Raw genomic sequence first — 15,622 nt, 5'->3', positions numbered from 1 at the left:
CCAGATAATGGCAGCGGAGTGGCGGCGAGGCGGCAACTGTAGGCCACCCAGGCCCGCTACCATCTGAGAGGGCTCACCTTCGCAGCGCTGGCACTTGCTCAGTTGAAAGGGGAAGATGATGTCTTTGTCGTTGCCGCAGAACTCGCACACGAAGCCTTTCGCCTGGCACAGCTGGGGAAGATCAGCGCAGATGTAAGCTAGAACATTCGTACTGGACACAGCTGAAAATATGCTTTTGTGACAAATGTCTTTTGCACAACTACTGTGGAGTAGTGCGTTCCGCGGCAGTTACATTCAAAGACCAGAACAAATGGCGAAAAAATGTGAACAAAACCCATAAGAAGCCCTAAAAAAGGCATATTGTCTATGATCTAAACCAGGGGTCACCAACCTTTTTGAAACCAAGAGCTACTTCTTGGGTACTGATTAATGTGAAGGGCTACCAGTTTGATACACACTTAAATAAATTGTCACAAATAGCCAATTTGCTCAATTTACCTTTAACTCTATGTTATTATTAATGATATTTATCTTTGTGGAAACACTGATCATCTTAATCTCACAATAAATATATATAGAAACAGATAAATATCAATATGCAACACTTTATTTTTATATTTTCTTTAAGTGCACATTTTTCAAATTGAACATTTTCAAATAATATTTATTATTCTTTACGATAAAAAAATACATTTACTTGAACATTGATTTAAATTGCCAGGAAAGAAGAGGAAGAAATTTAAAAAGGTAAAAAGGTATGTGTTTAAAAATCCTAAAATCCTTTTTAAAGTTGTATTGTCTTTCTGAAAGTTATAAGAAGCAAAGTAAAAAAATAAAATAATTTATTTAAACAAGTGAAGACCAAGTCTTTAAAATATTTTCTTAGATTTTCAATTTCTATTTGAGTTTTTTCTCTCTTAGAATTAAAAATGTCAAGCAAAGCGAGACCAGCTTGCTAATAAATAAATACAATTTAAAAAAATAGAGGCAGCTCACTGGTAAGTGTGCTATTTGAGCTATTTTTTTAGAACAGGCCAGTGGCCTACTCATCTGGTCCTTACGGGCGACCTGGTACCCGCGGGCACCGCGTTGGTGACCCCTGATCTAAACCCTAAAATATGCCTCTCACAGTTATTAAACAATTAATAATTCAGTATTAAACAATAAAGATAGGGGTTGTCATGAAACAACTTTTTTTTTTTACTTGTGATACGAGACAGATATTGCAGCCTTTAGTATTGGCCGATATCGATATTGATCTCATACGGATTGATCGACATGAGTCAATTATACTTTTATTATTTTGTAGTGTGGACTGTTAGAAAAGGCTTGATTAAGTGGAACTATCAAAACAGAACAATTGCAGGTAATATATTAACCTATTTATTATTTACCATCTCGAATGCACTTATGCTATCTCTAAGTTCAAGTGGAGTTGTAATTGATTTTAATTCATTAGGTTAAGTTCATGACGCAGTAAATTGAATGATGTAGACACTTTTTTTTTACTGCATACTTTCTAATACACCTCTGCCTTGGAGACGTTGTACTGCATGTGTAACTATAATTATTTGATACTTGTTTATATTGACAAATGTCCTGTCTGAAACTGCAATATTGTCCAATTAAGGATACTTATTAGTATGCCAAGCTTGGGTGTTGTGTAGCTCCTAGCGCTTAATAGCCTATAGCCTACCATGCTTACCCTTTGTAATTGACATGTCAAATACAAGACCAACCTTGTGTGCTTATTGGAGGACATTTAGATACTAACTGGCTGTCCAGCTTTGCACAAGTAAACATACTGCATTTCGTGTGAAGAAGCACATTAAAATGTAAATTATTAAATGACAAGGCGCTTCATACAATAAATTACCCCAATGGTATTCCTGGCCACGTCATGCTCTGTCACCGATTAAAATATGTAAGCAAAATTGCCTCCGTCACTTCTTGTGGCTCCGTGGCGGACGTCATTAGTACTTGCAGTGCACAGAAGATGTTGGGTTGGAACCCTGGTCTTGTTGAACATTTGGTACGTTTTTTAAATTTATGTTTTAATGATGTTGAAATTGTTTAATATGCTATTTCAAAATCATACTGATTATCAAATATGTTAGATATTTATCTCTCAATAAAAGCTTTTGTTATTCTGGAGGTACATTGTGTTTCTCAAGGTACCGTATTTTTCGGAGTATAAGTCGCACTGGAGTACTTGGGGAAATTTATTTGATAAAACCTAACACCAAGAATAGACATTTGAAAGGCAATTTAAAATAAATAAAGAATAGTGAACAACAGGCTGAATAAGTGTACGTTATATGAGGCATAAATAACCAACTGAGAAGGTGCCTGGTATGTTAACGTAACATATTATGGTAAGAGTCATTTAAATAACTATAACATATAGAACATTCTATACGTTTACCAAACAATCTGTCACTCCTAATCGCTAAATCCCATGAAATCTTATACGTCTAGTCTCTTACGTGAATGAGCTAAATAATATTATTTGATATTTTACGGTAATGTGTTAATAAAATCACACATAAGTCACTCCTGAGTATAAGTCACACCCCTGGCCAAATTATGAAAACAACTGCAATTTATAGTCCGAAAAATAAGGTAATTTCATGTATATGGTGCTGGGATACCCATGATTTCAGCCTTTCAAAGTTCCTCTTGGACAATATATTTTTGACCTTGGTATTTGTCAAATGCTAGTTACAACCCTGACGACTGCTTGTATCGCTTATATCGGATATTTTTGATGCAAGATGATATAGATCGAAACTTTGATTTTGGACAGATATCCAATTTATATCAGATTGTGGCGCGCTTAAAATTTGTGTTGTTCAACGACAATTTTTGAATAATCTGATTTGAATTTTGAATAATCGCAATCAATCGCAGAAATTAACTTGTTTGCATAGTTTAAATCAGGGGTCACCAACGCGGTGCCCGCAGGCACCAGGTAGCTCGTAAGGACCAGATGAGTCGCCCGCTGGCCTGTTCTAAAAATAGCTCAAATAGCAGCATTTACCAGTGAGCTGCTTCTATTTTTTTAAATTGTATTTATTTACTAGCAAGCTGGTCTTGCTTTGCTCGACATTTTTAATTCTAAGAGAGACAAAACTCAAATAGAATTTGAAAATCCAAGAAAATATTTTAAAGACTTGGTCTTCATTTGTTTAAATAAAATAATTTATTGTTTTACTTTGCTTCTTATAACTTTCAGAAAGACAACTTTAGAGAAAAAATACAACCTTAAAAATGATTTTAGGATTTTTAAACACATATACCTTTTTACCTTTTAAATTCCTTCCTCTTCTTTCCTGACAATTTAAATCAATTTTCAAGTACTTTTTTTATTTTTAATGTAAAAAATAATAAATACATTGTAATTTAATTCTTCATTCTAGCTTCTGTTTTTCGACGAAGAATATTTGTGAAATGTTTCTTCAAACTTATGATTAAAATTCAAAAAAATTATTCTGGCAAATCTAGAAAATCTGTAGAATCAAAGTTGAATCTTATTTCAAAGTCTTTTGAATTTCATTTAAAATTTTTGTTCTGGAAAATCTACAAGAAATAATGATTTGTCTTTGTTATAAATATAGCTTGGTCCAATTTGTTTTATATTATAACAAAGTGTAGATGGGATTTTAACATATTTAAAACGTGTCATCAAAATTCTAAAATTAATCTTAATCAGGAAAAATTACTAATTATGTTCCACAAATTATTTTTTTAATTTTTTCAAAAATATTTGAATTAGCTAGTTTTTCTCTTCATTTTTAAGGTTGAATTTTGAATTTTAAAGAGTCGAAATTGAAGATAAACTATGTTTCAAAATTTAATTTTCATTTTTTGGGTGTTTTCTCCTCTTTTAAACCGTTTAAATTAGTGTTTTTTTCATCATTTATTCCCTACAAAAAACTTTCCGTAAAAGGAAAAAAAATGTTGGATGGAATGACAGACAGAAATACCCATTTTTATATATATACATATACATACATACATACATACATACATACATACATACATACATACATACATACATATATATATATATATATATATATATATATATATATATATATATATTTATTTATTTATTTATTAAAGGTAAATTGAGCAAATTGGCTATTTCTGGCAATTTATTTAAGTGTGTATCAAACTGGTAGCCCTTCGCATTAATCAGTAGCCAAGAAGTAGCTTTTCGTTTCAAAAAGGTTGGTGACCCCTGGTTTAAATGAACTTAAAACTACCCACTATATTGACACAAATGCAGTTTTACTGCCAGAATGTGACACACAAACATTGTTTAATTGTTTTACTTGAATGCACAACATGTCATGTATTTGATCGAAAATTTCTGACAGTTTTGTCTAAAATGTGCATTTTGAAAGTTAAATTTGCCACGAAGTTCACCAGTCAGTCTTATCACTTATCTTTGCACTGGTGAGGACTGAAAAGCTATGAAATAAATCCATCCAAAATCCTTATGACTTTAAGACCAGCTGTGAGAACTGTCTTGTAAAAAGACAGGCACCATTTGGTATCACATAATCAACTGTTCATATGTTTAAACTTGACTTACCACGCAGCCTGCTACGTGCATGGTGCCGAGTTTAAGCAGCTCCTTCATCCGTGGGGCCAATTCCCCGTTGCGCACTGAAGTGAGGTCATTTAGGGAGAACAGGTGAAGGTCCTCTGTGAGATGACCGGAAAGACTGTCAAAATGCTCAAGAACCCTAAAACAGGACAAGCACACACAACACATGACACAGGACAGCATTTGAACCAAGTCATATTACAGTTTAACGCTTACTCCTTTGCAAAGCGACATGTCTTGAAGAGATTTTTCATATGAAACAGCTGCATCCTTAAGACCTAAAAAGGGGAGAAATAAGAGAATGATTTTTAAAAAGGACATTTGCTTTACTCACACATTAAAATATCTTCCATAAATGACAGTACAGTGGAACCTCGATTTACAAACCCCTATATTTGCAAACTTTTTAGATTGCGCCAAATATGTGCGCGAACCATGTCTCTGTATTCATTCATTCTTTCATTCATTCATTTGTGTCTGGCTGGCAGCCATTTTGTGCTTGCTTGTATTGAAGAGATTGAGAAAGGAGGTTCTGTACCACAGCTGGTTCTGAATTGCGATGAGAACAGACATTACTGGAAAAATATGCCAAAGCAAACTTATTTCACAGCGGAGGTGTAGACTACCTCTTGTTCAGCAGCAACTCTTTTTTCCAGGTTTATTTGAAATAGGGACAGATACAGACACAGATATCTGAAACAGTCATCCAATGTATGCATCATAGTGTTTGTAGCCAAAGCTACTTTACAACGCAGATCTAAAGCACACACACACACACACACACGCACACACACACACACAGCCCCTCCCTTCTACACCCCTCCCTTCTGTCGCTCTGCCGTTCCCTTTTTAAAGGATCAGCTCAAAAGAAGATCTTTGCCAATGCTAATTTACTGTCTGTAAGTTGATTTTAGTTAAGTACATTTTTGTTATTGTATCAATCTGGCTATTTAAATAAAGATTTTTGTGACATCTGAGAGCAAGGGCACTAAGGGGACTTTTTTCTGTGCGCGCACATTGGCAGAGCCGTGCATACAGAGGACAGCAGGTTGTTGTCGTGGCAAATTTTGGTTAATTCACCACCTCCTTGTAAGGTTTGTTTAAAATACAGTACTGCATAACACTTTATATTGTGTTCAAAGTGTGTAAACCTGAACTAAAATAGGGACTTTTGTCAAGACTGAAATACATTATTCATATTTACATTGTTTCATATGGAGAAATGTACTTTACTATACAAACTTTTCGATGTACGAACCATGTTAAAGTTAAAGTATCAATGATTGTCACACATAGCCTCGGTGTGGTGAAATTTGTCCTCTGCATTCGACTCATCCCCTTGATCACCCCCTGGGAGGTGAGGGGAGCAGTGGACAGCAGCGGTGCCAGGCCCGGGAATCATTTATGGTGATTTAACCCCCAATTCCAACCCTTGATGCTGAGTGCCAAGCAAGGAGGCAATAGGTCCCATTTTTTATAGTCTTTGGTATGACTCGGCCGGGGTTTGAACTCCCAACCTACCGATCTCAGGGCGGACACTATAACCACTAGGCCACTGAGTATTTCAAGAACCAGCTAAGTTTGTGAATTGAGGTTCCACTGTATAACTACATGAGTCAACTTCTTCCCACTAATGGCCGAATATAACAATATTGTTTTCTCAGCCTCACCTTAAGGAAACTGCACTTCTTTTGTAATTTTGCCTGTTGTTCATAATCATTATTAAAGGACAGATGGATTATTTTTTTATGCATTCTAAATACTAAATAAACATAAATAAAAGTTGCATACAACTGTGCCAATGGGAGCGCCACTATTCCGCCTATAAAATCCAATATATGACCAGTCAAAAACTGCCAACAATACTCCATTTATAGTTCGTGACTTGAATATTAACCAATGGTATTGAATATTAACCAAGGGTTAGTGATATTGTTACTATAAGCGCAAACGGATGGGACTCTCGCTATTATATTGGATCCACTTTGGACTGGACTCTCACCGTTATGTTAGATCTAATATGGATTGGACTTTCACAATATCATGTTAGACCTGCTCGACATCCATTGCTTTCGGTCCCCTAAGGGTGGGGGGTTGCCCACATATGCGGTCCTCTCCAAGGTTTCTCATAGTCTTCATTGTCACCGTCACCGACGTCCCACTGGGTGTGAGTTTTTCCTTGCCCTTATGTGGGCTCTGTATCGAGGATGTCGTTGTGGTTTGTGCAGCCCTTTAAGACACTTGTGATTTGGGGCCATATAAATAAACATTGGTTGATTGATTGATTGAAACACAGACAAACTATTTATAGCGGCGCCCTGATCACTAGAGTGTGTCTCTATGTTTACATCATCGAGTGTTCTGCTGCTTCCTCGCTTCCTTGGTCTCTGTAAGTTTATTATAGATCATAAACAATGCATCTCATCTAGACAGAAGTTGTCTGAGTAAGTATTCCGACAAGTTGGTACACTTTGACAGCCATTTAAGACCTGAAAATGGCCAGAACGACACAAAAACATGCTTTGCTGTGTGCTCCTCCCAGCCCTCCGATCACATTAATTTTAAAAGTTAGAATGCAAAAAATTCAGAATAAATACATTCATCGCCATGTCTTTCATATTGAATGTGAACTATAGTCAAAATTAAAAACAAAAAAAAATAATTTCCATACTTAATAACTTAATCAAGCGCAAGAACAGCTTCCTTCACTGTGCTTCCAATATATTTACAGGGCACACAGCTGCCATTATTACACAATTAGGATCATTCACACCCAGCAGTCACATTTTGGTCCAGGCCACGACTCATATGCTCATTTCCACTTTAAACATTTGGTGAATTAATAAAGCTCAAACCAATCAAATTACAATTACTCACACGGACGGACTCCAACGCCTTGACCTTCTTATAGAGACCACTATTGATGTCATTCGGGTCGAAGAGTGGGTCGCCAGCAATCTTGCTCAGCAAGTCACGGGCAAAGTTGCTCACGTAGTATCTGCCGAAGTCCCACTTCATCATAATTCGACCGGGAACCACAGCCTGGGCGTTCTCGTGGCAGCACTGGCAAAAGTAACGGCCGGTGTACTCGCAGTAGCGCAGTCTCTTGATGTAGTCTGGGCCACAAACACAAAGGTCAGTCACTCGCTATGGAGGTGTGTGAGAGCGCAAACCTAAATAAAAGGTAGAAACATTTATGTACTGTACCTGGGTCAACGCGGGTACCGCAGCCAGCACAGCGGTAATTCTGTTTAGCCACGATTATCTTCCTCCTGGCAGTGGAAAAGCAAATTATTCTTACCTTGTTGGGTTTCAAATAGGGATGGGCGACATGGCCCATAATCTTTATGGCGATATATATATATTGGAGCCTCATGCGATAACAATATATATAGCAAAACATTTTTTGGCACATAAATAAAAACATTTCAAAACGGGTTACAAAAGCTCCTTTTTTGACCGCTTACATTTGCAGTAACATATTCCGTCAGTTCCAGTTATATTATTCTTAGGGGTGGGCAAATTAATGCGTTAATTACGAGTTAACTCATCAATCTATTAACGCCGACAATTATTTTATCGCACATTTGCGTATGTTGTTTACATGCTTTTATTTTGTTAACGCCTTTTCTTAACAAGATGGCGTCGCCCGGACTAGGGGCTCTTGGTAAAGATGGAACATTTGGCAAAAATACCGGTCAATTCTGCAAATTTCATGGCTGGCTTACAGCGTGGTCACTCCGGGATCACATACGACCGCCAGACAATTCTGGATGTGGATAGATCGGGCCGTTTTGGACTGAATGACGCGTGCTTGTAGACCGGCTAGCTAGCATGGGAATACTTTGCCGGCTACATCCATCGGCCTGTGAAGCAGTATATGTGTTGTCTGTTTATTTATGAATAATGCAGACGAGGAGTGTTGGCTGAGTTCTTAACGTTTGCTTTCAGAGCGTGCATATCACAACATACAAGATGCCGTCATGGCGACACAACCTATACCGGGCTACCGCGCATGCTCGACACTCCTGTTGCATGCTGGGTAGGGTAGTTCCTTTTTTTCCCTGGCTCATAACATCTCAATATAGTACCATGTATATGATGCGTTCAGTTTATCAAAGCACCAAGAAAACAATCGGAAAATTCCCATCATATCAATTCCTAGATATGGTCAAAATTGTTTTAAGTGCACTACGCAGAATAAACACAACATTATTAATACTGCTACTACGGATAATTTGATAAAAAAATTCCCTAAAACAGCCCACTACCTATAATATAGGTTTTTAAACATAAGATCCCTGATGAAAAAAATGTTTCTGCTGTTACCGTAGAAATTGCCTGTTCAGATGTTATGATTGTGGCTCAGAGATTTGTACGTAGATTATATTTATTTTCCATAACAAACAGGATAACTTAAATACCCTGGCAGTGGCAATAAGCTTAAATGTTTGTATTTACATTTTTTGAGTTGATTTTCATAAAATATGCTATTTAACTGCTACTGTTTAACAAGGACTGATTTAAATTGTGTTTGCACAACAAATGTTTTGGCGCTTTTGTTCATGTGGGAGAATATTCCAATAAAGGTGCACTACACACTACTTTTGAATTCATTATTGGGCTTTACATATACAATGCAGTTAATCGCGATTAATCGGAGAAATAGTGCAATTAACTTCGATTAAAATTTTTAATCATTGCCCAGCCCTAATTATTTTCCTAAAAATTAAATAATAATGTATTTTAGTTTATTTGCCACCGTGGAGGTGAGAATTGCTGACTTAGGAGGGACTTGGCATTTGTCATCATGCATCACCATGATAAAACGGCCAAGTTTGTGTCATTTATATTATATATCAGCTATGTTGTAAGTACATATTAAAGGAGTACCAGTGTATGAAGACAGGAGTTCAGTAAAAGCTGGTGTTGACGTACTTGGGTGGCGGGTGAATGTTAAAGATGATCTGCGGTCGTGGCGGCGCCCACTCCAGGTTCCCTCGCACCCGTATTCGTAACTTATAGACGTCGGCATGTTCCCCATCATCAGGTGAGATGGGTAGAGAGTCTGGGATAGGCAGCAGCTGAGGAACCATGGACAAACAGGGTGTTATGACTTTAGTGGGTGGCATCATCAGCTGTGTAAACAAGAAGACTTACCTTCTGCGGGGCATCCTGTTCTGGGACCAGCCAGTCGAGCTCGGAGGCTGCGGGGAGCTGCATGCCCTCAAACTGTCGGAGCAAACCCATGGCGACCGACTCAGCTGAGTTGGATTGAAGGAAGGAGGTTGAGCTGCACCAGGAGAAATGATAGAATTGATGCAGGAATGAAAAGATTACTGTACCAATTAGGGACATCCAGATGAATATTTTTGGCCCGATCCTATTCAAGTCCGGATCCGATACATTGACAATAGATAATAGAAATGAGAATGTTTTCTAGCAAGTAACTAAAATGAACACAAAAATACATTTTTATAAAGCTTACAGTAGCTTATTAAATATAGAATTGGTCAATATTGTTGTAAACCAGGCCTATTACTTTTGTAGATTTAATGTCACATACATTTTTTGACAAAATAAAGTGTTTAATGCACTTAATTAAAATGATTTGGGTTTTGAGCTCAAAGCCTTCCTGTATCCACAAACTTTCTCCCTGACTTAGAAATCAATTACAAAAAACAAAGTGATTTTCTAATAATAATAAGAAAAAAAAACGGTCAATCTAATCACTTTAGTATACTATAGTAGGTATCAAAAGTGTCAACATCTGGATCGATCACTCCTACTTTACATTGAAGCATTAGTGGTTAGCATCTTGTGATGTCCTCTTGGTGTGTGTGTGTGTGTGTGTGTGTGTGTGTGTCTTGCTTAGCCATTCCTTTTTCTCTATGTATGTTTACTTAGCGTAGACATGCAAACACTAGGACACAGTTTTGGGCTTTGCAGCTCATCAGACGATCAGTTAAAAAAGGGCAAGTATCAGCCCCCGATGCGATCCCAATGCAAATGTTTAAAAAAAAAAAACAACGTATTTTTAAAAACAAATTTTAAGTTTTTTCACAGTTGATTTTTGAAAATTATGAATATATTTAGAATTGGAGTAAACTAAAATCACAATTAGAATGTGAATCGATTACAGGGTATGATAGATGGCCTAAAAAACATGTTTTATAATGGTTTCTTAAAAAATATATATATTTTTCTAAAATGTTTTCTTCACAGTTGATTTTATTTTATTTTTTTAAATCTGAATTGATTAGAATTGTTAGGCCACTTCCAAACTATTCATGCAATACATCAAAATAGATAAAAAGTAATGCTCTTAGAGGCATTAATGTAACCGTTATATCCATCCATCCATCCATTTTCTACCGCTTATTTCCTTTAAGGTCGCGGGGGGGCAGTGGTCTTTATCTCAGCTACAATCGGGCGGAAGGCAGGGTAAACCCTGGACAAGTCGCCACCTCATTGCAGGGCTAACACAGATAGACAAACAACATTCACACTCACATTCACACACTGGGGCTATTGTCAATATATATGGCATTAAATTGAGAGGGAATACTAATATTTTGGTAACCTTAGTGGACCTTGTTAGTTGTGCGTGTGTTGCTAATAATGGAATGCTCGCAACAAGAGGAACAAAGGCTTTTACTTACATAGACTCGGAGCTCAAAAAGGACCTGCTGCTGGAGCTTACGCTGCGCTTAATGTCTGCTTCTGGAACAAATAGCCACACCCATCATTGAGACAATATAGTTCATGAACCAGTCAAGTTAATAAGACTCACATTTCAAGAAGGAGAATCAAAGCACTTCTATTCTAACATGTATCAGCAATCAATCAGCGGAGGATGTTAGTAGTTCACTATGTTATATGACCCTACTTCTACAGCTCAGCAGCACAGAGAGCAAGATATTGCAACAATGCACACAATATAAAGAGAAAACTATTTCACATGCTATGATTAAGGACCTGTTTGGTTCTTCTGAGGCAAAAATCCCAGGACAAAAATAAAGGCTGGATTAAGTGTGTGAATGCAATGTATGACAACTAGGGCTGGGCGATAAAACGATATCAATAAATATTGCGACTGGCAGGTAATCAATATCAATAAAAAATGTATTAAATAAAACGTTGGATTTAATTTTTCCTTTGTCGGAAAAAAATAGAATTTGTGAAGCAAGGTTGGTTATATTGACAAAGGCAGTCGCTGGTAACAGAGCACAACAGGAAGTGATAGCCAATCAGGTAGCAGTATCAAGTTTGGTTGTGCCATCTTGTTGTCTCGCGGTTGATTCTTTGCTTGGAGTGAGAAGAGAAACTACAAAACATTGCTGCAGAGAGCAAATAAATTGTTGTTATCACAGGAAAAGGTACCTTGACAGTCTGGCAGATATGTGGATTTTTAAAAAACGGACAGTAGTTTAAACAATGTGGACCACATTAGCCGCGCTCACCCTTTAGAGCATACCCGTAACTTCCTGGCACTAATCCTGGGAAAAAAAAAAATATTTTCATATTTCTTTATGTTTACATTTTCACACTGTGGAGGGGGGCATGGCCTGCGGGCCTGCGGGCATGGCCTGCGGGCCTGCCGTGGAGCTGGGCGAGCCAGGGCCGGCCTCGAAGACAGCGACAGGTGCGTAGATGGCCCAGGTGGGCCTTGTTATCTAATCACCTGTCGCCTTTATTAGCAGCAGCCGAGATGAGACACTTTGTTGGAGCTGGAGTGAGAGCGAGTGGGACAAAGACCACACAACAAGACTGCAGACAAGCGTGAAGAGAATGGAAACAAATTGCTAAGTCAGCATGTTTGTGGTAACATTCCATATTTCCTTGACTTGCTATGTTGATAAAATTGCAACAGAGTTTGCATCCAGACAAACTTTTCCAGCCAGAGATAAGCACAATTGATGTTTCCATTCTCTTTAAATAAATGATAAATGGGTTGTACTTGTATAGCGCTTTTCTACCTTCAAGGTACTCAAAGCGCTTTGACACTACTTCCACATTTACCCATTCACACACACATTCACACACTGATGGAGGGAGCTGCCATGCAAGGCGCCAACCAGCACCCATCAAGAGCAAGGGTGAAGTGTCTTGCTCAGGACACAACGAACGTGACGAGGTTGGTACTAGGTGGGATTTGAACCAGGGCCCCTCGGGTTGCGGACGGCCACTCTCCCACTGCGCCACGCCGTCCCGCTTTACGCTTCTCTGCAGTCTTGTTGTGTGGTCTTTGTCCCACTCGCTCTCACTCCAGCTCCACCAACGTGTCTCATCATGGCTACTGCTAATAAAGGCGACAGGTGATTAGATAACAACGCCCACCTGGGCCAACTACGCACCCGTCGCTGTCTTCGAGGCCGACCCTGGCTCGCTCAGCTCCACGGCAGGCCCGCGGGCCATGCCCCCCTCCACAGTGTGAAAATGTAAACATAAAGAAATCTGAAAATAACTTTTTTTTTTTCTCAGGTTTAGTGCCAGGAATTCGCGGCTATGATCTAAAAGGTGAGCGCGGCTAATGTGGTTCACATTGTTTAAACCGATTGTTGCTGAGATAGGCACCAGCGCCCCCCGCGACCCCAAAGGGAATAAGCAGTAGAAAATGGATGGATAAACTACTGTCCGTTTTTTTTTTAAATCCACATATCTGCCAGACTGTCAAGGTACCTTTTCCTGTGATAACAACAATTTATTTGCTCTCTGCAACAATGCACTTGTTGCTGTCTTCGAGGCCGGTCCTGGCACACCTAATTCCACAGCAGGCTTGCAGGCCACGACCCCTCCGCACACACTTTGCAGTATTTTGTTACACTTTAAGCATTTCGTACATATTTCTTATTTTTGCACTCAAATTTGAAGACGTCATTGTTAAGTGTTTTTTGCATTGAGTGTTTTCCATGGTTGTGTTGACATTTCCTGTCCTTTCTGCCTTGGTAGCCGATGGGATTATAGTCAGGGGAAGGTTACATTTCAAACAAAACACTGAATATATTTTTCTACTAATCCTTATTTTCGATAAGTCACAAAAAAAAAATAATTATAGATAAGACTGATAAAAAAAACATTTATATTGTGATACTGTTTGTAGCCATATCGCCCAGCCCTATTTCTTGAAAATAAACAGGATGATCGTGTGGATGAACACGCAGATGGGTGGTACAGCAGCTACATAGATTGACTCTCAAATCACATAAACCTTACACAAGCATCACTAAACACTAGCACAGCACAACAAACACCAACGCAGGCAGAGAGCGGGCTCAACTACAAACTGAAAACTTGAAATGTGACATTTTAACACAAATATTTACTCTTTTACCAGCTGATTGCTGTTAGCCATAGCCGAAAGGCAATTGGCTATGAACTGTTTACCGGCAGGAAGGACTATAAGTTTCAGTTTGGAGTCGAGCAGTGCGTTTTCCTCCAAGAGGAACCCCGCCCCTTCTTAACAGCCACCCAGCAGATACCTGAAAAAAGGGAGGCAAGTGACAAGGAGAGGCCGTTCTGAGAGACCGCCAGCAGGGACTGACCCTCACAGCCATCTGAGAAAGACAAACTAACACTCAGCACGACCGTCACCAAAAAGCACCAACATTTCAAACAAAGACTGAAGGTGTTGCATGCAAACACACAGGACATATGTGGAAAGCTCATCGTCACGTGTGGGCCCCAAACACCTTATCTGACATGCAATGGGAGATGGGTAAGAAACCTCCAAGAAAGATGTGGACTGAGGTCTACTCCCTTGTACTCCCTTTCGTCACAGGCAGAAAACATTTTACTAAGATAAAAACATTAAAATAGAGCATAAATGCTTGCCTACACCAGACATACCCTATCAAAATAAAGCATTCCAAAGTCAGCATGTAAAACTTCACCTCCTGCGGGTCTGCACCCTTTGGGTTACCAGGAAGCACGGGAAATGATTGATGGGGACAAGTTAAGTTAGCAGTATGGAGGCGATGTAGTGATTGGCTTATGACAGCGCACTTATAAATCCAGGTCAATCAGGGTTAAGTCTTATTACCTCGTAGTTCACACTCCTCCACCTCCTCGGCAGAGTCGGAGTCAGACAGGCCGTGAAGGGAGTCCTGGGAGCTCCTCCTCGAGCCGCCGCTATCGGTGGAGTGGAAAACTAAAACAACAAACATGGAGGCAAATAGTTGAGTGTCACATATTAAATTGACTGAATCTTGGGGTACTTGTAGAGATAGGTACCTTTCACATTTGAAACCCATACAATATCAATTCCCGGTACTTTAGTTTAGAGTGTTTATGTAGTAATGAATGTTCATTTGTTAAATATATATATATCATTTTTTAACATTTAATAATGAGCTGATAATGATAACGTGGTGTCCAGTTGATATAGCTTGTTTTCTTACACCTCATTTCAGTTTGTCAGGAAGTCGTCTTTGCCATTAAGTTAAATCTAGTAGTCCTGTCTTTTGTTGAGTCCTACAAAGTATTTATACTGTAAGTATTGTACCTATTACAGACCAGAAGATTGATTGTAATGTGTATCAGAGGCCTTATTCACATTGCAAGTCAATTGCAATATTTTTGGCCATAGGTCACCTCTATCGGATTTTTTGAGGTCCAAATTTTTCAAATCCGACCCAAGTCTCTTCCGTATGCTGATATTAATCAGATATGTATCCAGTTACTGCAGTGATCATTATTCACCAAAATAGACCGTTGCAAGTTATATAGTTGACAAATGAGCAGAACTCACGTCAATTGTCCACCACCTCTGTCTGACTGCTTGCCCACATGTTCTTTGGAGCAGATGCCAAAGCATACTGCGAGAGCCAAAATGCTTAAAGGCCTACTGAAATGAGATTTTCTTATTCAAACGGGGATAGCAGGTCCATTCTATGTGTTATACTTGATCATTTTGCGATATTGCCATATTTTTGCTGGAAGGATTTAGTAGAGAACATCGACGATAAAGTTCGCAACTTTTGGTCGCTAATAAAAAAGCCTTGACTG

At 38.5% G+C, this 15,622-nt stretch overlaps 2 protein-coding genes across 4 annotated transcripts in view; one reads left to right on the top strand and one right to left on the bottom strand.

Annotated features, from left to right (window-relative positions):
• LOC133540574 (arf-GAP with coiled-coil, ANK repeat and PH domain-containing protein 2-like) overlaps positions 1-15,622 on the top strand; it is a 1,007,806-nt gene that overhangs the window by 377,561 nt on the left and 614,623 nt on the right. The gene's annotated exons all lie outside the window — the stretch shown is intronic.
• rubcn (rubicon autophagy regulator) overlaps positions 1-15,622 on the bottom strand; it is a 53,597-nt gene that overhangs the window by 5,609 nt on the left and 32,366 nt on the right. For 2 of the 3 annotated variants that reach the window (XM_061883273.1, XM_061883272.1), the window contains 10 exons: positions 14,658-14,765; positions 14,098-14,172; positions 11,278-11,338; positions 9,776-9,908; positions 9,554-9,699; positions 7,823-7,887; positions 7,493-7,731; positions 4,832-4,893; positions 4,601-4,754; positions 78-171 (listed from right to left, as the gene is read on the bottom strand). In XM_061883273.1, the coding sequence (XP_061739257.1) occupies positions 78-171; positions 4,601-4,754; positions 4,832-4,893; positions 7,493-7,731; positions 7,823-7,887; positions 9,554-9,699; positions 9,776-9,908; positions 11,278-11,338; positions 14,098-14,172; positions 14,658-14,765 (1,137 nt within the window). The remainder of the gene's footprint in view (positions 1-77; positions 172-4,600; positions 4,755-4,831; positions 4,894-7,492; positions 7,732-7,822; positions 7,888-9,553; positions 9,700-9,775; positions 9,909-11,277; positions 11,339-14,097; positions 14,173-14,657; positions 14,766-15,622) is intronic. The other variant, XM_061883275.1, reaches the window with a different exon arrangement.

The sequence above is a fragment of the Nerophis ophidion genome, linkage group LG22 (genome assembly GCF_033978795.1).
Source record: "Nerophis ophidion isolate RoL-2023_Sa linkage group LG22, RoL_Noph_v1.0, whole genome shotgun sequence".
Taxonomy (NCBI): domain Eukaryota; kingdom Metazoa; phylum Chordata; class Actinopteri; order Syngnathiformes; family Syngnathidae; genus Nerophis; species Nerophis ophidion.
This window is presented reverse-complemented; position numbering and strand designations above follow the sequence as displayed.